Source organism: Neltuma alba, unplaced genomic scaffold (genome assembly GCF_004799145.2).
Source record: "Neltuma alba isolate B1F8T4 unplaced genomic scaffold, ASM479914v2 tig00010544_pilon, whole genome shotgun sequence".
NCBI lineage: Eukaryota > Viridiplantae > Streptophyta > Magnoliopsida > Fabales > Fabaceae > Neltuma > Neltuma alba.
The window spans coordinates 287783-310837 of record NW_021635413.1 but is presented as its reverse complement, the minus strand read 5'-3'; the positions used below and the strand labels follow the sequence as shown (position 1 = coordinate 310837).

Here is a 23055-nt window from a genome sequence, read left to right as displayed (position 1 = left end):
ATCCAACCAAAGCTTATTGTGCTGTTCAACTTGAGAAACAGTAACATTTAACAGCTAGAAAAATCTACCATACTACTACAATGAAAAACGAAGGAAACTCAAATAAAAAAAATTATGATTGTGCTTCCACTAAATTGAGATTTCATAGGTTTTTTTCTTTAAATTTTTGCCTCTGTATATAGTTTTCTTAATCCGCACATTGAAACCACCCAACTCTTGATATCTATATATAGTACTCTGAGTTTGAAAAATTATGGGAACTTAGAAGCTGAATTGTTGCTAGCATACTATCATAACTACAGCTTTGAAATCATAGATATCTAAATCTAGCTCATGGACTCAGGTTTTACCTACTTATACAAACTTTATCCTACTAATTATGCCTACAACAAAGTTTTTTATTGCCTCTACTCAATGATAACACAATACCGACCATCAGATTACATACGCACATTTGCATATCACATAGGTCTCCTCCACTTTCCTGCTCCAATAGTATGTTGTACAGATATTAAAAAACAGGGCATTGTATGTATGATAGTCACTGTGCATGCCATTAAGTTGTAGCCAAGTCTAAGTAACTTAGCCTACTTTCTCTACCTACATATATGTTGATTCATCAAGTTCTGTTATTTAGTGTTTCAATTTGCTTCATTTCATGCATGTGCGTCTCTGTGTATATTTAACTAATAAACTCATTCTTACATTAGAAATTTCATACTTCTATGGAATGGATGTCGTAGCTGCTCCTTAAGTTAGATAACATTTTCATAAAATTAAGCATATCAATTACAGATGCCACATCTTGATCTGACATTCCAAATATTAGTGTAATCCATCATTTATCTGGTGGACACAGAGCTTCTATCTTGATTGCTAACACAATGGTCAATTAAGAAAAGTGTCAAAAATCTCTAGAACTATCATGTGACTAATCAAACTTCCTACTGAGCTTGTTACTCAGACTATCGATTTGAAGGTGCATCAACTACCACATCCTAAGTCCACGATATGAAAACATTGAACATTTTGTTGGCATCTTAGTACAATCTTACCTCTTCACACAACTCAAGATGCATGGATGAAGGTAACATTTTGTTCCAGAATAATATCTTTAAGCTGAGTTTCTGATCAATGATCCACAATACAATGATAACTTGCCTAAAAATAGCATCTCTTTGCAGACTATGAACCACAATGATGACCATGCCTTCACACTGCTCAATATCATGGTAAAATCAAAAGGACTGGCACAAAAACATACAGTAACTAAACCAACAAGAGTCTTTTATCATAGTTGGTAATTTACAATAGTTAGTCATTCCTTGTTCCTTGCATGCACAACCATACTTTTGTATGTCTTTTTCAACTAAAGAACACAACAACTATTGTATAATAACTTTCATGATCGTTAAATCTAATGTAAAAGTTATAACTAATGATGATATGAAGTTTATATCCAACGTTCTACATAATATATCTCCAATTAATAAGATAATGATACAACATTAATCAATATAAGTAATGATTTCCTTCATATAATGCGATGTATTTAGTTGTGGCATATAATATTATTTAATAAAATAATCTCATCAGATATTAAGTCACCTAATTTTATTAAGTCCACCCTTACCTAATTTCACTGTTGAATATGATCATAACATATTAAATGAGCTATAATAGTAACAATTGCATTTGATTATATCATACCTATATTTAATTAAAAAGACCGCAGGAGAATATGGATAGTTTTGCTTCAATTATATTTAAATATAAAATATGCTAAATATTTAGATAGTCAGTTAGTGACTATTTTCTATGGTTCAATAAATATATATCTTCAAACTTAATTTGGTAAATGCCTGTGGCATCAAAATTCACTTCCAATCCTAAGACACAATCATATTTCACATCTAATTTTATTTGTCCCTACTAGCACATTGGCAAATACAAAACTAACTTTAAATTAGTTTTCTAATTTCCTTGCAACTTTATCTTCGCATACATGCTTTTCTAACATAACTTATCTTGTAACTAAAATAAGCTTTTTCCACCTTTTGCTACAACTTAAACAAAGATAAATAAATATAAATAACGCAAGCAACTTACCTTCCTTTATTGGACCTAGAAAATAAGATCAATTTACTTTTTAATATTTTGATATAGGACACAATTTGACACTTTCAATGAATTGAAAAAGACGGGCTAAATACTAACTTTAAATGAATAATCCTTCAAACAATGATTACTGAATGCTACCAGATATGCCTTTCCCACACACTTCCTACACCTTCTTGATCTCCAAAAAAGTACACTAAATTTTAATGATTAGGATCCAAACATTGTGCATCAGCCTTCTCAAAGCCACGTATCTACTATATCTAGATGACTTCAATCTCACTAGTTAACAAACGTATATATCATAACTATTGGTGGAAAAATTCAGCTAACCAAAGATCTGAAAAGGGACATAATATCACTATTTCATAAAATATTTGCATCCATATTTATATGGGCAACATAAGAGCATACCTGCTCAATGAAAACATACACAAATGTCCACGAAGTTAAACACGCCTGAATACACATATATACTTCATATTTAACTCTAAACTAACAAAATAGACATGACATAGTTATGCATCAGCACACAAAATAGGAAGTCCCTTCAAACTTCAACAACTAAACACCACAACTACTATACTCCAGCACACAGACAGCTTTAAGACCTTCATCCACCCCTCATCAGTTCCCTCCTATAGTGAATAACATCATAAAACATTGGACTCTCAAACACTTTATTTGCTAAAGTGTAGTTGGTCAGTGATTATTCTCCTGCGAAAAACAAACAATAATAGATTATCAATGGTCTGTCAAGACTAAAATTGGGTATTATAGAGGGTTTCTTACACACACACGCATATATACATGCACTACCATCCAAACAGAGCATCATCCCCACTTCATAGGATATGAAATACCAAAAGTGAAGGTTTCTCTGTTGCTAACCATGGGCAAACAATATGAAATACCACAACTTAATTACATCCTCATCATACACTATCATATCTAGCAATATTAGCTTCTTTAGGTACCCACAATCATGATCATATAGGTTTAAACCTGTCCTAGGAAAAACTATCAACCCTAACAATCGCTCTCCATACCTCCATTAGAGGATAGACTTGATCAAGTCTTTCATATTGCTTGCCCATGGTTAGCATTTAGCAACAGAGAAACAAAACTTAGCTTGGTGGATGGATAGACTTGATCAAGGATAGGCTTGCTTGAATTTATCTAGATGAGATATACTTGTAGCACGGCCACTCAATCTATTGCTTTTCAGGCTACATGGTCGAGATGTCAAGTACACGAGGGTAGGACAGCCGGTCATGCTATTGTTGTCAGGGAGAGCAGAGATGCCATCCGACCATCTCTTCGCAATTAGAAATAAGACAGAGATGAAGAAAAAAGAAGAAAGGGTGGAGAGGCCTCAAGATGGAAAAAACGAAATGCACATAGAAAATGAAAGAGGTAGAACAAAAGGAGTGATAAATCAATTAAAATGGAGGGAATTGTAAAATTTGAAATTTAAATCTGACAATGACAACTTAATGAGAAAGCATGTAGCCCTAAAACAAATGAAAATGCACAAAGCCCAAAATGAGCCGGGACAGTGCATAAGGCAGTACTATTCATAACACAGTAATTTGAATGAGGAGTTGATATGAAGACAAAAACAACTTGGCTTGAGTTTGATTTTTATTTAATATTTTAGGTTGATACATATATGGTTTTGAAAGAGTGAGAGCAACTATGGGATGGGTTCTAGTTTTAAGAATGATTTTCTTAGTAAAATAGAGGAACATGTAAGAAATATGGGGTGTTGTAAATAGTTTTGTAGAGGATGCCGTTTTGTAGTTTGTTTATTTTTGTTACGATTCTTGTTCGCTTTCTTGTTGTATGCTTTATATGACTTGGGTTTGTAACTTATAAATAAGTGTTAGGCTATAATGTGTAGGTTAAGATCCAATAGATGTACAGTGCTTTGTATTGTTCTCTCTTTAGTTAATGAAAGATTCCTTTTACTTTGTATAGTGCGTTTAGAGGTTGGAAACTGAGTTGTTCGATCAACATGGTATCAGAGAGCCTGGTTTGTCTCTTTCTCTAAAACAATCCAGAATCAAAGCCTATTCCACCTATCATACATGATCTATAGATTAAAAAAAAATCTCTTTATGGTGGATGTACAGTGCTTTGCATTGTTCTCTCTTTAATTAATGAAAGATTCCCTTTACTTCGTATGGTGTGTTTAGAGGTTGGAAACTGGGTTGTTCGATCAACATGGTATCAGAGAGCCTAGTTCGTCTCTTTCTCTAAAACAATCTAGAATCCAAGTCTATTCCACCTGTCATACATGGTCTGTAGATTAACAAAAATCTCTTTATGGTTTAACAGAAACTGACATTATTTCCACAATTTAGTTGTCAATAACAAGTCTAACATGAGAAATAACAAGTGTTGAAAAGTTATTCCTAATAACTTAATTTAGAGCAGAAATTAATATTATTTTTATAACTTAGTTGCTAATGACAAGTCTAGTATAGGAAATAACAAGTGTTAAAAACTATTTACATTAATTTAAGCTGTATCAAAAGTTGGCATTATTTTCACAATTTAGTCATCAATAACAAATCTAATATAAAAAATAATAAGTGTGGAAAAACTATTTATACTAACTTAAGTTTTATTTTAAAAAATTGATATTATTTTCATAATTTAGTTAGCAATGACAAATTTACTATGAAAAATAATAAGTATTTAAAAACTATTCACATTAATTTAAGTTTTATTAGAAATTACTATTATTTTCACAATTTAGTTACTAATGACAAATCTCGTATGAAAAATTATAAGTATTGAAAAGCTATTTATATTAGGATAAATGGGCACCCAATACCCCAATCTTTTTTTTTAAGGAGCACCCAACACCCAAATCTTTTTTATAGTTCAATTTTACCCACCATCTTTTTTTTGGGTGCAATTTTACGCATTCCTAACGGTCCTCTAACGTCTGTTAATACAAACATGTTTTTTTAAAAAGAAGTCCACCTCAGCAAGAGATCATGCGGCTTACAAGGATGAAAATTGCCAGATAATAATAATAGTAATTTATTAATTTACATAGAGATACAAGGAAAAAAAAAACCGAGCTATATCTGTGCGCCCACTTTGCAAGCATTGTAACCCCACTTGTGTTTTGTGATTGGGAATGTTAGCATCTAGAGAAGGAGAAGGCAACAAATCGTGCAAGCCTGCAAGGAAAGTTGTCTTGGTTTGGAAAGATAACAACTTGGTTGGAAATTTTACTTTTGTTTTCTAACCTGTCTTCTACTTGATGCTGTTGAAGATGAGTTTGATTCACCCATCAAACATTCAATTGAAACAAGCCACAAGTAAAGTCGATTCTATCTTAGCAATGGAGATTTTTTATTCACCGTCTTCCTCACGACCTCCGCTGTTGCAATTTGCGATTCGCTTTAGGGTTTGTTTCTTTTGCTGCTACTCTTCTTAACTTCAATTCCTTTTTTCTTAAACTGAGTAAATAAATAAACTAAAGCTTTAATTCAATCAGATATTATGTGTCTTTCAAATGCCTGTGTGGATTTTTTTTCTACAACAAATTGCTTACATGTTAACAGGCATTTAGAAGGTCGTTAGAAATGGATAAAATTGCATCAAAGAAAAAAGATAGTGGGTAAAATTACACTACTAAAAAGATTAGGGTGCTCCTGTAAAAAAAGATTGGGGTGCTGAGTGCACCTTTATCCCAAGAAAAAAATATTAAAAAATAGAGAAATTTAAATTAAAAAGTAAATAATTGTTAATAACAAGTCTTTGTTAAGCAATAATAAATCCTCATTGTGAAATAACAAGAAACTCTTTTAATGGTCCCTTATAAGCGAATCCATTTACGTGTATTTATATGTATAACAGATCCATTTATATGTTCAGCGTTTCAAGTTTAAATTCTTTAAATCTTTCGCTTATAAGCAAATCATTTATTATCATCATTATTTAACAAGAACTAGATACAATAATGATACAATAAAAGGAAACAAATGCGGTTGTTTCTTATTGGTCATCATCACACTATTGATTCTTCAATGATTTTTCTTCATATATCATGTTTATATTGTAGAATTTAGAAGCAAAACTCTTTAGAAACTGCATCGAAGTTTGTTTACCTTGCTTGACTGTGTCAGCCAAATCGGTTTTCACCTTTGATTGTAAATTATGTCTTTGCTAATGTTTCTTTCAAGCATGTGAGAAAATAATCTTTAGGATATTTACTAAATCTTTCTGTATATTGCCTATAAATTACTTGGAAAGGCATCTCCAACATGCCCTGATTCATATTTTGCAGAAAGATTTATGCACAAGAGTTTGGACATTTGTCAACTTTGAGTTTGGAGCTAACGTGTGCCTCAATTTACTAATATTTGCTTTCTTATGATCGATCCTTTAAATTGCGTTCAGAGGTCAATTGTTACTGTCAATGCTTGAGAGGATTTTGTCAACAAGCTCTTGAGGAATCTCTTTTGCGCATTTTGACCATCCTTTTGACGTCTTGTAGGCTTGGTTTAGAGAACTTCCAAAATTTAAAAGTATATGACACTACTCCAAAATACTTTAATTATTTTTTAGTCCTTGCTATTTTTTTATTCCTAAAAATTTAAAATCAATGTTTCTTGTTCTTAAAATTTAAAACTATGTCCTTGCAATTTTTTTATTCCTAAAATTTAAAATCAATGTTTCTTGTTCTTTGTTCTTAAAATTTAAAACCATCTTTAGCTTACAAGACCAGCAGAGTAAATTTCAATGACTTAAAATATTTTGGAGGCATTTGATAACTTTACAACTCTTTTAGAGCTTAAACCATTGTTTCACTTCAAAATCATCCAAACATTTATATATTTTTAGAAAATTAATTTTTTGCTTCAAACCACGGTTTGAGGCTGGAAACCAAAGTTTTTAGAAAAGTGAAAATTTTTTGCTTTTGGGATGTTGAAAGGAGGGCAACTAGATGTGGACAAAAATATCCTTGAGGTTTGAAAGCAAAGCAAAAGGATACAATATGTTTATTTAATTTCTAAAAATATACTTATTAATCTTATAATTTTATACACATTAATTATTAATTGATTACATAACTAATAAATTGTTCTTACATATGTTTATTAAATTTTTGAAAAAATATTATGGGATTTCATACTTGAAAATTTTAAAGTAAAACAATCATTTTTCTAAAAACATATTTAATATTATATTTTATAAATATACATACATATAATAATTATCAATTAACTATATTTTTTCATATATTATTTATTATGTTGGAAAAATATGTTATTTCAAATAAAAATTAAAATTAAAATCTATCTATTACGTAATTATTATATTAATTTATGCCCATTTCAGTAATTTGTACATGAAAAAGTTATTTTAATAACAATTATCCAAACATTTTCATTTTATCAAAATCACTTTTTTCACAAAATCTATTCTTTCAAAATCTATTCTTAAAATATTTTTTTTCTCAGAAGTTATTCTCTAAATCACGGTTTAGTTTTATTTAAACACCCCTATGGTTTTGGGTCAGTGAAATCATAGTTTCACCTTAAGAGAAAAACTTTCACCTTTTGAAAGATTGAATGTGTGGGTATTGCATAACTATTACAGTATCCAAGTAAAGCCAAAGGTGAGTGTCTAGAAATACCCTTGAGCAAAAGTAAGAAACTTCACATTTTATCCTTCCTCATTCTACTTTTCTTTGTCATTTTATTCCACTTTCTTGTCGCCTTTTTATTTCATTTTTTTTCTATATGTATTATGTTGTTAAAAAAACTAGATGCTCAAATGTTGTATATTATTGCAACCTCACAATAATTATGACACTTGATTATTTAATCTCAGACTTTATGTTGTTAAAAAAACTAGACTTTATATAATTAATAAATTGTTTTTATGTATGTTTATTCAATTTTGTAAAAAAAATTATGGGATATCATGTTTAAAATCTTTAAAGTAAAATAACATTTTTCTTTTGAAAAAAAAATCACTTTTTTTAAAATATATTTAATCTTATATTTTATAGATATACACACAAATATTAATCATTAATTAATTATATTTTTAATATTATTTATTATGTTGATAAAAAATATTATTAAAAAATTTATTACTTCAAATAAAAATATAAATTAAAATCTACCTTTTATATAATTGCTTTTTAGTAATTTGTATATGAAAAAAAGTGTTTCTAATAACAACTATCTAAACAATCTTACTTCATCAAAATCTTTTTTTTTTCAAAATTTATTCTTAAAAATAACTTTTTTTCCAAAAGCTTTTTTTTTAAATTATGGTTTGATTTTATCCAAACACTTCTATATAAAAACTTGCGAACTAATTTATATTTACCAATAGAAACAATTAAAAACATTAATATTACTTTAAATAAGCATACCAAATTTCAACACCATATTAATATATAAAACAATACTACCTCGCTAGCCAAAAAAAAAAAAAAAAAGATAATACTATATTAGTATTTAATTTGATTTTAATTATAAGACCCCAATTCATTTTGTTTTTTATATTTATTATTTTTTTAAAAGTAATCCTTATAGTAGTTACACATGTTAAAAGATTTCTTAAATAGTAGTTATAGTTAATGCACATGATTAGTAAAAGTATTTAAAGAAAGACAATACTTATTTATTATAAATAATATAACTAATTTTCTTAATAATATATTAGTTAACTAATTTTTATATTAAGAACCGGAAGTTATACTTACATCAAGTTTTTTTATGTCTACTATGTCAAGTTTTAATAGGACTGGACCTTGTGTTTATTTTTAAAAAATATGATACATGTGCATATGTGATGAGATAACTTAACATAATACATATAAACCTGAGTATTTTCCTAATTTATTTTTTGCCTGAAGTATTTTCCTAATTTATATTCTCTCATTTTTCCGTTCAAATATGAGCATGTATGAACGTTAGAACTTATTAGCTCCAATTATTAGTATCCATCAATCATCAACCCATTGATTCTACCATTAAACACCAGCGACATACTCGACCTGTCCTGTTTGGAGCATCTTGTTAGGGAATTCTTTTCTGCTTTGGAGGACATAGACTCAAGGAAGCCTCAAATCCCTAATCCCCATCTCTTCTAACTGGGAGACCTATTCCTCGCTCCGGTCACTTTCTCCCACTTCCTCTGTCGACGCCGTCTTTTGCTTCGTCCTCCATCGACGCTGTGTTTCCATTGTCTGCCTTTAACTTCGCAGCTTCCTCATCATAGTCGCTTTGTCCGTCACCCTAAATCTCGTTGCCTCCATTATTACTTGTTTAGAACCACTTCCCTTGTTGTTCCTGTTGCCTCCGTCGTTGGCATCGTGGGTTCATCGTTGGTTCTCTCCGGGTGAGTCCTCCTTCTGCTCTCATTTTCTTCTCCCTCGTTTGTGATTGCTTTCTCTGTGTGGGTAGTCTGAATCTGATTTTAAGGCAAGCAGTAGCAGTAGATTGCTAGTGGGTGGGTGTCTCAGTGTTTTAGAATTTTCTCTGTTCTTTTTGAAGCACACTATGAAGTTGTTTCTTTTCCTTTTTAGCTTTATTTCGTGTGTTTTTTTATGCATCTGGCTGCCTAAATTCTTGGATAGATCGCTTCTGGGAAAATAATGTAAACGTAGAGATATATACGTATATGTATATATAGTAAGGATAACATTCAGATAATCAAGTTAGTATGTGGCAAGGAGAACCTGGATATCCTAGATAAAATTCATGAAACACCGATACTTTAAAAGTAAGCTCTTACAGGTATTGTATCTCAGACTTTCAAGATAGAATACATGGTATATTGAACTAAACTGGAACATAGTTGTCCGTTTAATGTTTCAAAGTGGTATTGACCTTAATTCTTGCTGAAAGAAAAAGCCGGCCCTGAATAAAACAGTGGCAACATTGCTGAATGGACGTGTTAGTCATTAAAAATAACCAAACTCATTGTACTTAATGCTTTTATCAAGAGACTGAGGATGCCAAAATTACTAACTTGTAACAAGACTGTTATTTTTAAGGATTGATTTACGTATTTTCTAATTTCAAGGACTAAAGTTGATTAAACATGCAAGTATGGGACCATGTTATTAATTTACTCTAAGGTAAGCCATGGATTTCAGCTTTGAAATAAACATGCAAGTAAGGGACCATGTTATTAATTTACTCTAAGGTAAGCCATGAATTTCAGCTTTGAAATTCAAATAAACTAAAGCCGACCTTCATGGCCATTTTTCTTCTCAACTAGCAGGTGAAAATCATGGATAAGAGATCATTGATAACAAAAAGGAAGTGAAAATTAAATTTTTAAAAAAAAACAGCAGGTGAAATCTTTGATAAGAAATTCTTCATGAGGGTGCCCACAGAGTTTCTGAAAGGCTGAATTTGTCTGAGGAGCTGACAAATTAATCTACAACTTTTTCAAAAGGAAATGATAAGCCAAAATGAATATTGTTAATATAGAAAGAGAAACAAACGTTTGACTCGTATATGAAGTTATACACATAATTACATACCTTCTTCCTACTTCTTTCTCCATTTTAACAGTACCCTCTCGTGCTGTGCAATAAAATTTTGAAGTGCAGCTTTGATTGACTTCCCAAAGCAAACTCCTCTTCAAGAGGAACCCATATGCCAGCAAGGTCTGAGATGTTTGTTCTCAGAAAATTGATTTTAGCTTGTCCTAGAGATGCAGTTTCATCAAAAGGACCATCAAGATAAAAACCTTTCAAGTTCAGCACAGATGGGGGGCATTGCATCCAAACGTGAACAAGATTATATGGACCAATTGCAGTTGTTGTCAATGCGTTGAAGTTTGCAAAATACTGCACTACCAACACCCAGTTTGATTGTTTTTCTACCTGTAGGGATGCCAAGACTTGTTCCTTATCATGAACATGGTCCTTTGGATCAACAGTTTTAACATTTTCATATAACAAGCTAACATACTGATTACTGCTTTCCTTCATCCCTTTGCAAGCCCCATTTTCTATTTTTCCTTTATCTGCACAAAATTCAATCACCATGATATCAAGAGGTGTGAAAAATGTTCTTCTGGTAGTAACTCAGGTCCAGGAGTAATGATGTTGAGTAATTCCGCCCTAAAGGTCTCCCCGTACATAACTTCTGAAGTACTAGTACTGGCAAAAATAGCAAAATTCTTTCCATCAGCTTTAAAATCTGTTGTTCCTCATAGGCTCTGACAGCGTTAATTAATTTAATGGCAGCCTTGACATAAGTAAATGATCTATTTAATGAGGTTTTGATACCATCATTCTCGAACTTCCAAGGCCGTATTTGTAATTCAGTAGTAACCTGTAAATCTGCCATTGACTTGGGAAATTCAAACCAGGTGAAAATTGGTCTCAATTGGCATTCAACTCCTCTGGAGCATCAGAGTCGTGGGTTAAGTACATGCTCAAGCGAATCTCTCTTATTCCAATTCATTAGTAAAGGTATATTACATTTTCAAAGGCAAAATGCGCGTGACTTTCCCTATAGGAAACAAAATGATTTAATCTCCTCAGTGTTGATAATCCGATCTTGAAACCAATATAGTAGTTTCATAACCTTGGCTTAATCAATAATAAATCATTTGAACTTAATTTACTTGCTCAAATTATGTTAGGATTGCTTTTTGCTGCTCAGACGTACAAAAGGAAAGTTAAGGAAATACATGAAAAGGAAAAGTCACCTCTTTTTGGTTAGAGTATTGACTTGGAAAATCCTGTTTTGAAGAAAGACAGAGAGGACTAGGCTTGCTGTTAGCTAGGGTTATGGGGTTATGTTGGGGGCTGTGCTAGTCACCTTTTGAGTCTTTAAATCCTTCTTCTGGGGAGAGAGAAAGGGGAGAGAAGAATTTTGAAGTGTGGCTTTGGCCATGGGTTGGAGAGTGCCAACTTCTCAAAAATTTGGCAACCCTGTTCTGTTTTATAGTTTGTAACTGTTAATTAGAGTTGTTCATGTATTTGAGTGTAAGGGTGATATGTTCATCTTAAATCACCTTAGCCCTTGTAATCTGACTTAGTTATGCAGTAATATGATTATCAGTTTAAAGTTCTTCCCACTCTCTGTTATCTATTTCTAGTTTAAGTCTTGTTATCAACTTTGTTTGGGAGAGGGTCATATCAAATTACTTTTCGTAGAAGAGAAATGCAGTGAATTAAGGAAAAAGATTGTTCTATGAATAAAATTGATGATCTAAAGAAAAAATAACGTGGGAATTTTTATTTTTTTTTGTTGAGAAAAAAATATATTTCTCCACCTAGGAAAATTAAAAAAAAAAAAATCATATTTTGCAGCTCTCTAGGAGAGAGAACTGAAGGTCTTTGCTTTGCCCTACCCATCTCAGAAAGATGGAAACATCTTATGGTCCTGGAGCCGCTACTACCTCGGCTTCCAGCTTTATTGCCTTTGGTGCTTTTTGATTTTTTGTAAAGACTGTATAGAGCCATTTTTCTGAAATCCTCGTTCTTATGAATCTCAAACCCGCTTTCTAGCTATCACTAAATTATGCTCTTTTTGCTTAGTAGTGTGAGTTTTAATTCCCTCACCATTTCTTAACTGTAAAGCCTTTTGGTAGCTTACTTGCTTTGTCTCGCTGGGATTTCCAGTCTTTAGAATTATGGCATAGAGATTAGGCTTTAATCGGTCTATTGGTATCCATTAAATTAGTGTGCTGATTTTGCTGTTCAATGAATATATTTTTTATTTTATTTGTTTCTGTTTTTGTTGCTGATTACCCCTTTTTATTTAAAAAAATTTCATGTTTTCTTTTCTTTGCAGTTTCTTGATTCCCTGTTTGATTTGAAAATGTTTCGAATGCATTTTTCTTCTTCTTTATATTAGGGGGGGGGGTTATCTATAAAAAGAGTTTTATGACATGAACTGTACATGGAGCAAACAATTAAAACAGCTTGTTTCTTTGTATCATTGTGTCTGATGTAGATCATTTGATAGATGGTACTATAGGAGCTCATCGATTGGCTGTGGACTTGTAGAGAATGTATGGAAGAGCAGCTGGTCTTGATAGATTTAAGAAAGCTCAAAGCTTGGAACCATTTTCTGTTTCAGCCAATGCATCTTCAAAACCTAGTGCTCAGCCAGGCACTAAATTAGCCAGCCACTCCTCTGCTTTGTCTTCACAACCTCAAACTTCTTTCCATCAAGCCCAGCATCAACAACAGCCACAACAAGGGGCACAGCAGCATCATGCTTCTCATGGAGCTGCAGGATTAGAGGCAGCTCCATTGTTGGGGCAGACTCAGCAGGCAACACAAGTGGGTGGAGGACAATCAACATGGCAGCCCCCAGATTGGGCAATTGAGCCTCGCCCAGGTGTTTATTATCTAGAAGTTTTGAAGGATGGCCAGGTATTGGATCGAATCAATCTGGACAGGCGGAGGCACTTATTTGGGAGGCAAATCCAAACTTGTGATTTTGTGCTTGATCATCAATCAGTTTCTCGTCAACATGCAGCAGTCATTCCTCACAAGAATGGAAGGTTAGTTCGTTTTTTGCACATTCTTGGTATTACTAGATTTGATTAACTATATTTTTGGATAATCACCACTATCAATTGCCTTTTTGAGTATTCTTCTGATTATATTTGACATGTAAACCAAATGAATCACCCCAACTCGTGCTATCATAGCATGTGCATGACTATTTGTTGGTTTGGCATTGTTGAATTGGTGTTCTGATCATGGCTAAGGCCTATGATGAACTCAGGAGTTACAGGAGTACTTAGTTATAGTTGCATTTTTTTTTTCAATTTAAATAATAGGGTTAAGTGGTTGATCTGTTGAGCCACATGGGACCCTCCAAGGGGAAATAAACCCTCTATCATTTGCCTGAATGAAAGAGGCAGAATGGCAGATGGGTGTATACATTTTTTTTTTTTTTTGAAATGTAATTCAAGTTTTGTGAAATTGATCTCATGATCCATATTGTATTTAAAAACTTTTTTGTTCCTTCTCCAGCGTATATGTAATTGATTTAGGATCTGCTCATGGTACATTTGTTGCTAATGAGCGATTGACTAAGGATTCACCGGTTGAGCTTGAAGTGGGACAATCTCTGCGATTTGCTGCATCAACAAGAACTTACATATTAAGAAAGAATGATGCAGCTTTGTTTCCTCGTCCTCCACCGCCCGCGGAGATTAATTTACCTCCCCCTCCTGATCCCTCTGATGAAGAAGCTGTGGTTGCATACAACACACTTATAAATCGTTATGGCCTTGGCAAAGTCATTCAAGGGTCTAGAACCGTCGAGTCTGGAAAATCAGTGAGCAGACAAAATGACAACCATCAATCAGACCGAGCTTCTAAGAGAATCAGGAAGATGAGAGTCGCCTTCAGGGACCAATTAGGGGGAGAATTAGTTGAGGTTGTTGGGGTTTCAGACGGTGCAGATGTAGAAACAGAACCTGGTCCAGTGGGAGTTAAAGAAGGAAGTCTTGTTGGGAAATATGAATCCCTTGTACAGATCACAGTAATACCTAGGGGAAAAGAGCAGTCCGCTGTAAAGGAAGCTGATTCATCCCAGAAAGGGGTGACCGATAAACTGCAAGAAGTCTTGAAAAAGGTTAAAACTACACAGAAAGGTGGGATCTATGACGACCTTTATGGAGAATCATTTTCTGCCAAAGTTGGATCTTCCTGGGCCTACGCATCTGTCAGTACTGGTGAGGGAGCTCCTCCAGCTAAGGTTGAGGAAGGTAATACCTTCAGCGGAAAACCTGACAATAATCTGGGTAGTGTTGATGGAGACAATGATGATGATGACGATTTGTTTGGGTGACTAGTTAACCCCTTGAGACCTAATTATGGAATAGACTTGTGTTTGTTCTGTAACGGAGTTTCACAAGATGACGAGGAGCTGAAAAGACACTGGAAATTGCATTATATGCTTCTTTTGTTTTGTGGTTTAATTGTTGTAATGCATCCACATTTTTGTTTCCCCCTGCATTCTCCATCAACTCTAATACAGAAAGATCTGGGTTTCATGGTAAAATGGTGTGTTGATATTATCTTTAGGGAAAACATTTTACCTCATTTTGAATGCGGTCCTTAATATTATTTTCTTTTTTATTGGGTCATTCAGAACTTAACAGAGTTATGTTTATAATGAGTGAGGCGGTTGATAGCTTGATGAGGTGGATCCACCTGGCTATGTGTATGTGAGCTTTGGATCTTTCTTCCTGCATTATGATTCTGCTTCTCACTCTTTTCTGTTGGGTTTTCCACTTTTCAAATTTTATTAGCTATCCAAATCCAGCAAACATCATGATTCTTGAAGATGCATTGAAACCTTTATAAGTAATAATGGTGCTAATCATTAGATGATTTATTTTTCAAACCAAAAGTAAATCGAAAATGAAGATTTTGTGCTGTAGAGTAAACACGATGTATTTTGGATCTAGAAGAGCTGCAAACCACACTCGCTTTGCAACGCTTTTTTTCAATGTCGCTACTACCCCTACAAGTTCTACAATTCCCAAGCTCTTGGGCGACCACCAGAATGCCCATAAGTGACAGGCGTGCCGCCTGTCACTGCCTACCACCACTGCTCTCCCCATCCCTAACCTCACTGCTCCCAATTCTTTGACCTCTACTGGCTGTGTGTTGAACATATTCACTTCACCTCACCTCACTACCATCTTCTTCCTCCTTGTCCCCTTAAACTTTTCTATTGGTCCAAGATTGAAGATGCATCTCAAAATAAAAGATTCTAGTTAAAGTCTACATATGAACTCATTTAGTCACATGGATGCAAAGTCACCATCCACTTCATTAATTTGGCAGCAATAACTCTGCTAGTTCTTACTTCTTAAGGATCTAATAAAAAGAAAAATAATTTCAAAGACCTTGTTTGAAATGAGGTAAAAGTATGAGGACCGGGGTATTAATTTCCCTTTGTTTTTACCCAGTGACATATAAAGGGCTATCCAATGCCACGTTCAAGTCATTTTAGTTTGCATCAATTTATTCTAATATGAAGGCTCTGATAGGCTCTGATATATTAATGTATATAACTCGGAAACACTTATCCAGGGACAGATGTAGGTTTTGACTTCGAGATTGGGGGAATATGGGATGTTATGTTGGAGTATATTTATTGACATTGCAATGTGAGGATCCATGATTTACGTTAGCGACGGTTACAACAACAACAATATATCCCACTAGATGGGGTCAGCTACATGGATCACATGACGCTATTAAACTCTATCCAAAACCAGATCTTTGGATATATTATTAATTGAAAAATCTCGCTCAATAATTTCATTAAGTGTTATCTTCGGCCTTCCTCTACTCTTTTTTGCAGAACTCCATATTGTTTAATCAACTTTTCTCACTGGCACATCCCAGGACCTCCTTTGCACATGAAAAACCATCTCAATCGGTTTTCAACCATTTTCTCATCAATAGTAGTCACTCCAACTTTTTCTCATATATGTTTATTATGAACCTTGTCTTTTCTTATATGACCACACATCTATCTCGGCATTTTTACTTCGGCAACTGCCACTTTATGTTCATGTTGTCCCTTTAAAGCCTAACATTCACTGTCATATAGCATTGCTAGTTTTATAGCAGTGCGATAAAACTTTCTTTTGACCTTATTAGGTACTTTCCAATCACGGGTAACTCCTATCGCTTTTCTTTATTTAAACCACCCAGCTTGAATTCTATGACTAATATCTTCATCCGTTTCACCATCTTTTTGGATAACTGATCCTAAATATTTAAACTTTTTCACTTTATGTTAGGGACGGTTGAGGGTTTTAAAATTCAAAATTCTTTTAGACAGTAGAAATAAGTTAAAGCTATTACTCAAGCTTTTAGAAGTTACAACGTGAATTCAAGTATGTTATCGGCTTTAGATGAAAATTAGAGTGGATTTCATGTATTTATTACGTGGAGCCTATGATCGGCTCCATTGTTCTCACACTATTAACATTTATATTGATGTTCTTGTAATATTTAAAAAGACTGTGTTGTAATTTTATCAAGTGATACCACCTAACCAAACTCTATTGCCTATATCCATGGTTGGAATAAATATGACAGTCTTGCGTTAGTTGTTAAAGGTCTAGTATTATCTTTCCTTATTTGAGCTTGGAATGGATTATAAAATACAGGCAGAATTTGTCAAGTAATATTATTAATAATTTATTACTTATGGTTCTACATATAATGGCTAGATAATTAATTTATATAAGTTAAAAAATTAGTTAGGTTAACTATTTATAATAAAAATGTGCTGATTTTCCTAAAATATCTCATTTAATTATTTACATTAGAAATTTTTCTCATGGATGAAAATCCACTTATTATATGTAATCTATAGAATTGTTTGAGAACATAATTATAAATTTGTGAGACATAGTGAGTTGAGATTTTGTATTTAAAATCAAAATAAATTTATAAACTACTTTTATATTTATTTAGGATAGAAATGCATACCCATGAATGATATTTAACATACCTTTTGAGTATACACTATACAACTTCCTACTCTTAATATGTTTTTGGTTTTTCTAAAATATTTTCTTAAATAATTTAAATTGAAATTATTATTTGATTTAAACTCTCTCAACATATGTACTTAATAGGGTTAGTTTAGATAAGTAAAGAAAAAATATATTAAAATCTTATATTTAAAACTAAATTCATTCTTCTATTAGCTCTTATATTAAAAACTGAAGGTGGTATAAATTAGTTTGGGCCAAAGCAATCAAATGATCATGGGCCATAATTTGACATAATACAATAAAATTAAAAACACAGTGTTTGAAAGACTACTTACGTATACATAATTGAATTCACGTGTTATACTCGCATCAAGTAGATGAGCTCAAAGGATCTTAATTCATCTTCTAACAATTAGGAGCTCTAGATACTCCTCCAATCTTTAGTATAAGACATATTTAACTAATTAGATTAGATTAAAAAAGTTATGTAAATTAGTTAATTATAAGAGATATGACATGTTTTTTTTAAAATATTATAATCATATTTCTTAATATCCTTCCTCCCTCACATACTTGATTATGATTAAGGGAATATCCATAAAAGTAATTTAGGAAAAACTGATAAATATGAGAAATAAGTTTTATATTTAGGACTAAAATTAACATAACAATTAGGTCTTATATTAAAGACTGAGAAAGTACAAGTGCAAAAGAACACTTCCCTATTTAGTTGTTGATCACCCCAAATAATATGACTATACTTATATACCATTATAAATTTTTTTTTTTGGCCAAAAAATATACCATTGTAAATTACTTTTCTCTCTTTCTCTATATTTACAGATTATTCTCATTTCTCTCACTCTCTTTCCTTTTCCCTCTCTTTCCAGCAAAAATTAAAAAGAGATAAAATTAAAAACTGGTCATCAATAACCTTACCAAATAATTTATATCTAGGACCAAACTTTTATTCAATAACTGACTTGTAACAGGAATCTAAGCGGTACAAGTTATATATGTGTTCTTACTAAATTAAATAGCCTATTATTCTACGAGGTTAAATGCTACCAAAAAGTTTGTTACTTTTTTATGTAAATATTAAAAATTTTGGTGATTTAAAGTAGGGAGAATTATAATAAAATCTCAAAAAGAAAAAATAATTATCAGTAAGTTTTAATAACAAATGAATAATTGTTATTTACTACTTTCAAATTTGTCATTGCAGGCTGGTTTGTTGGTATTAGGATTTTTTAGTAATTCTATTTTTTGCTTGAGATTTTATGGTAATTATCCGTTTAAAGTAAAGTACATAATCAAGTTTCACCACATACCGCGCAGGAATATCCACTCGGATTTTGGAGTTCATCACTAAAGAGAACCTCTTCACAAGTCAGATCATTATCTCAAGCATCTTGGTTTATTCTTATTAAATTAGTCCTATCTCTGCATCCAACAATTTTTTTTTTTTTTTGCTGTAATGTATTTAACTTTCTAAGAGGCTTCGTGATAAAATTGATTGTCTTTAATTTGTTTGAATTTCTTCTGGGGATCTTCTGCTGCTGATAGAAATCAGATTCATCTTAAGGGACATAATTTTATTATTTTTACCTCCTTAAGATGGTAACCTTGCTATTCATCCCATCAAATGTGTCAATAATCACACTCTCTTATCCAAGAAAATTTGACGTATTTTACATGCTCTTTCTCATTTTTGTACTCTATGTTGCGGATAAAAGAATTGGATATTTCCTCTCTCTCTCTGGTCAAGAAGCTTTATAATTTGTCATGGCTTTAAAAGAGCATCTTTGAATGTGCTAATAGAGATGTTCAACTTGTCTTATCTTGATCACGGTCAATTCAGGATGGAACAGGATAAAAAGTTTTTTGGCATGGAATAATGATGAGACGAGACAAAACAGTGACTAGAACATGACGGCGTGGAGGATAGGATTGTCCTGTCCCAAGATATTTACTCATTTATTTTTAAAATTTTCTTATTAAATTAATATTAGTGTTTTTTTTCAGTATTTTTTTGCTATCAAATTCATGATTTCTTTGCTTATAATTTGGGCTTTTTACATAAGAGTTTTTTAAAAATGTTTTTATCCTTCAAAAGCTCAATGAGACTAAACAATACAACATAAAGAGGGAAAGAATCCAAAATTCTAGCCCAAAATTGAAGTGGTTTAAATAAAAAGAACTAGACGAGACACGGCACAAAAACATTGTCCAGTCCTGTAAATATCCTTGTGTGCTACTATCATTATAGATAAATTTAGGCTTTGTTTGGATTAACAGTGACGAAAGTAATTTTTACTTTATCTAACTTTTACAAATGTGAGTCAGGACAAAAGTCAATTACTGTAATATAATTTATATTTGTCTTGATATTTATAATTATAAAAATAAAAATAGTTATTATTGAGAATAATTAAAATAAAACAATATATTTACATTTCAGAAAAAATTGGGAAATAGTCCTCCTATTGAAAATATAATTGGAGAGAAGAATCTTAATTAAAATAAAAGTACTCCATATATATATATATATAATTTGCACTTATTACATAAAAATTTATCAATTGCTTCTTACTAGTTAAAATTTTAATAGAAAATTTTTCTCAGTTTTCCCTAAATTTTATAAATATGATAATAAATAATAAATAATCATAAATTTATTTTTTAAATGATTTCGTTATTAAAAAAATGATTTCATTACTATTGGAAACGGACTGAAGGGGTTGGGGAAAAAAAGAACTCAAGGGATCAGTAAAAACATTCTCTTTCCAACAAAAAAAGTAAAAGCATTCTGACTCATCTCATGTGGACTTCAGTTCTCAATGTGATGAAGAAGGCAAAAGCGGCAAAATGGAGCTTTGAAAAAAAAAAAAAAACTACTCTTACCGTATAAGCCCATTTAATACCAACACCAATCCAAACATGTTTTTTAACCTAGAGTTACTTTTTTCAACTTTTAGTATTGGAGAAATCAGTTTGAGAGTCATCACGGTAATCCCAAACACACCCTTAAATGGCAGAATGATAATGATGCTAATATTCCAGTTATCGACCCTAAAATATGGCCCTCTTGCCTTGACAGACTCATATCAGCTAGTTCTGTTAGGATGGTTGATGATCTTATAGTGCATCAACCGCACCATTTCATCTCTCACCAATGGACTAGAGAGCTCATCTAAGCAATTTATAGGTCTTCCATTACTAGAGATATTGTCAAGTCCCATATTTCCACTAGGAATGGGCAAGACCATCTTATCTGGACTAGCAATTCTCAAGGCTCTTATTGTGTCAAAGATGGTGTTTCTATCATTCTTGGAAGTTACATTCCTAATATTCCTCAGATTTCGCAACCTCACAGGCTACGAAACTTTGTATGAAAACTTAGTGCGTCTCACATATTTTTGCTCTTCATTTGGAAACTTTGTCATCTGGCAATTTCGGTTATTGATCTGAATGCGTCTTAACTTCGTACATTTGGTTGTTTTGTAGAGGAAACTTTTGAGCATGTTTTCTGTTTGTGCAGCCACAGTAAACCGGTTTTGGTTGCCTTTTAAAGGATGCTTTGATGAATGTAAAAGCACTTTTAGACAAAAAAATTTACGTAAATTAAGGCAAAATTTCTCTTACATACTTATTTCGTATACCATAAAATCACTTTTAAAATTATGATTTAGTTTCCACTCAGGGTATATATGAATCAAACTAGACCACGCTTGCTATCAACCCGGAATCTGATCCAGTAAAAACATTGGGCTGAAAAAAGACAGCCCGAGATTTGATCTAGTCTAGTACCATCCTAAGGTTAGGTTGGATTGGACTTGGTCCATTGGATTGCCTAGGACCTCAATTTGATTTTTTTTTTTTAATTTTTTTTAGTGGGAGGCAAGATTGCAACTTACTATATAAAATTTTGCACTTGTTTTGATCAAAACTTCATCAAATTTGATCACTCTCTTCCAATTTCTCAATAATTTCATGTTTCATTTATTAATCCTTATCAACAGATATCATATATTGAAGAAAATATATACACATGCTTACTTAGGAAGTTAACAGATAGATCTTTATTATTTGAATTGACAAAAAGCTTATAGAGAAGAATTAAAACAAATTAAAATTATATAAATAATATTTAAAAATTAAAAAAAATAAAACTTGGGTCAGACTGGATTGGACCAACTTGTTTAAGGGATTAGTTCTTAGTCCAGTCTAGTCCAGCCTGATGAGAGCGTCTTACTTTAGGCCAATTTTTTCTGAACCAAACTGGACTAGGTTTGCTCGAGTTGAACTAGGTCATACTGGACTACCGAGATTTTGCACAACCCTAGTTTCCATCCAAACACTCTTTCGATCAAGTGATTGACTAAGTGCGTAATGTGTGTGATTCATAAATGGTTACTAAATACTTTCCGCTTTGCTCTCTTTACAACTAAGGTGAAATTGTTCTAATTCTAAGAATAATGGTCAGTATCAATCTTATTCGTAGGTAGTGCAATATTGTTTGTTTGTTTTTTTGGCCTGACAATATTGTTGTTTTTCAGGGCACTGCCCCTCATCCATCCCAACTTATTAAACAGTTTCGTTAATATGTGAATATTCTAGAACCTTCTACATAGTTTACTTAGGAACATGCCACATTCGAATTGGAACCCATAGCGCGAGAAGTTTATACATAAAAGAGTTAAATATTGCCGAGTTATTTTCCAATGAGGTGCTTGCATGATTCATGAAATCACTCTAGAGAATCCTCAATCTCCATCTTATAAGAACATTTCTTTTGGCATGTCTTAGATATGCGCTTTCATGGACTATAGCTTACTCTTCTTTCTATGATCATTAACGTCCTTCGTCGGCAATCTTTTACTTCATAGTATAATTACTTTTATACTAAATAAATAGGGTTAATATAATTTTTGGTCCTTCAAGTTTGTTCTCATTTTGGTTTTAGTCCTTTAACTTTTAAATTATAAGTTTTGGTCCCTCAAAGGGCAAAATAGTCCAAGTATTTATTGAATGATAAGGACCAATATTTTAAATGGAAAAAATCTTAAGGGATCAAAACCTATAACTTAAAACTTAAAGAAATAAAACCAAAATAAGGATAAACTTAGAGGATCAAAATTTATATTAACCCCAAAAAAATACCCTTGTGTATGTATGTTATCACTGACCTGCCTGAAACGACGCCGTGTTTGAGGAGCGGACAAATGGCTCTGATTTTTCCCAAGCGAAATGGATGGCTAGATGACCTTCAGAAACTAAAACGACACCGCATTAAGCGATGGTCATGGAGAGAGGCGAAAGCAATTGACGGCCCATTAACATCGTTTATGGCAGTGCCATATTTATTGGCACCCTACTTCTTGTTGGTGGAACTAAAATGCAACGCACATCTGACTATCTGAGGTAATGGTCATT

At 32.4% G+C, this 23055-nt stretch overlaps 1 protein-coding gene and 1 pseudogene across 2 annotated transcripts; both read left to right on the top strand.

The window, feature by feature from the left end:
- Positions 1–9505, top strand: part of LOC114756913 ((-)-germacrene D synthase-like) — a 30733-nt pseudogene extending 21228 nt beyond the window's left edge.
- Positions 9201–15177, top strand: LOC114756932 (protein phosphatase 1 regulatory inhibitor subunit PPP1R8 homolog). 2 transcript variants are annotated; one of them, XM_028945902.1, is made up of 4 exons: positions 9202–9501; positions 11491–11593; positions 13086–13641; positions 14120–15177. In XM_028945902.1, exons 3-4 carry the CDS (start codon positions 13142–13144, stop codon positions 14940–14942), a joined length of 1323 nt encoding a protein of 440 aa, XP_028801735.1. In that variant the 5' UTR covers positions 9202–9501; positions 11491–11593; positions 13086–13141; the 3' UTR covers positions 14943–15177. The 2 variants fall into 2 exon arrangements, with proteins under 2 accessions (XP_028801734.1, XP_028801735.1); XM_028945901.1 differs by lacking the exon at positions 11491–11593 and having other exon boundaries at positions 9201–9501.
- The last annotated feature ends 7878 nt before the right edge of the window (positions 15178–23055 follow it).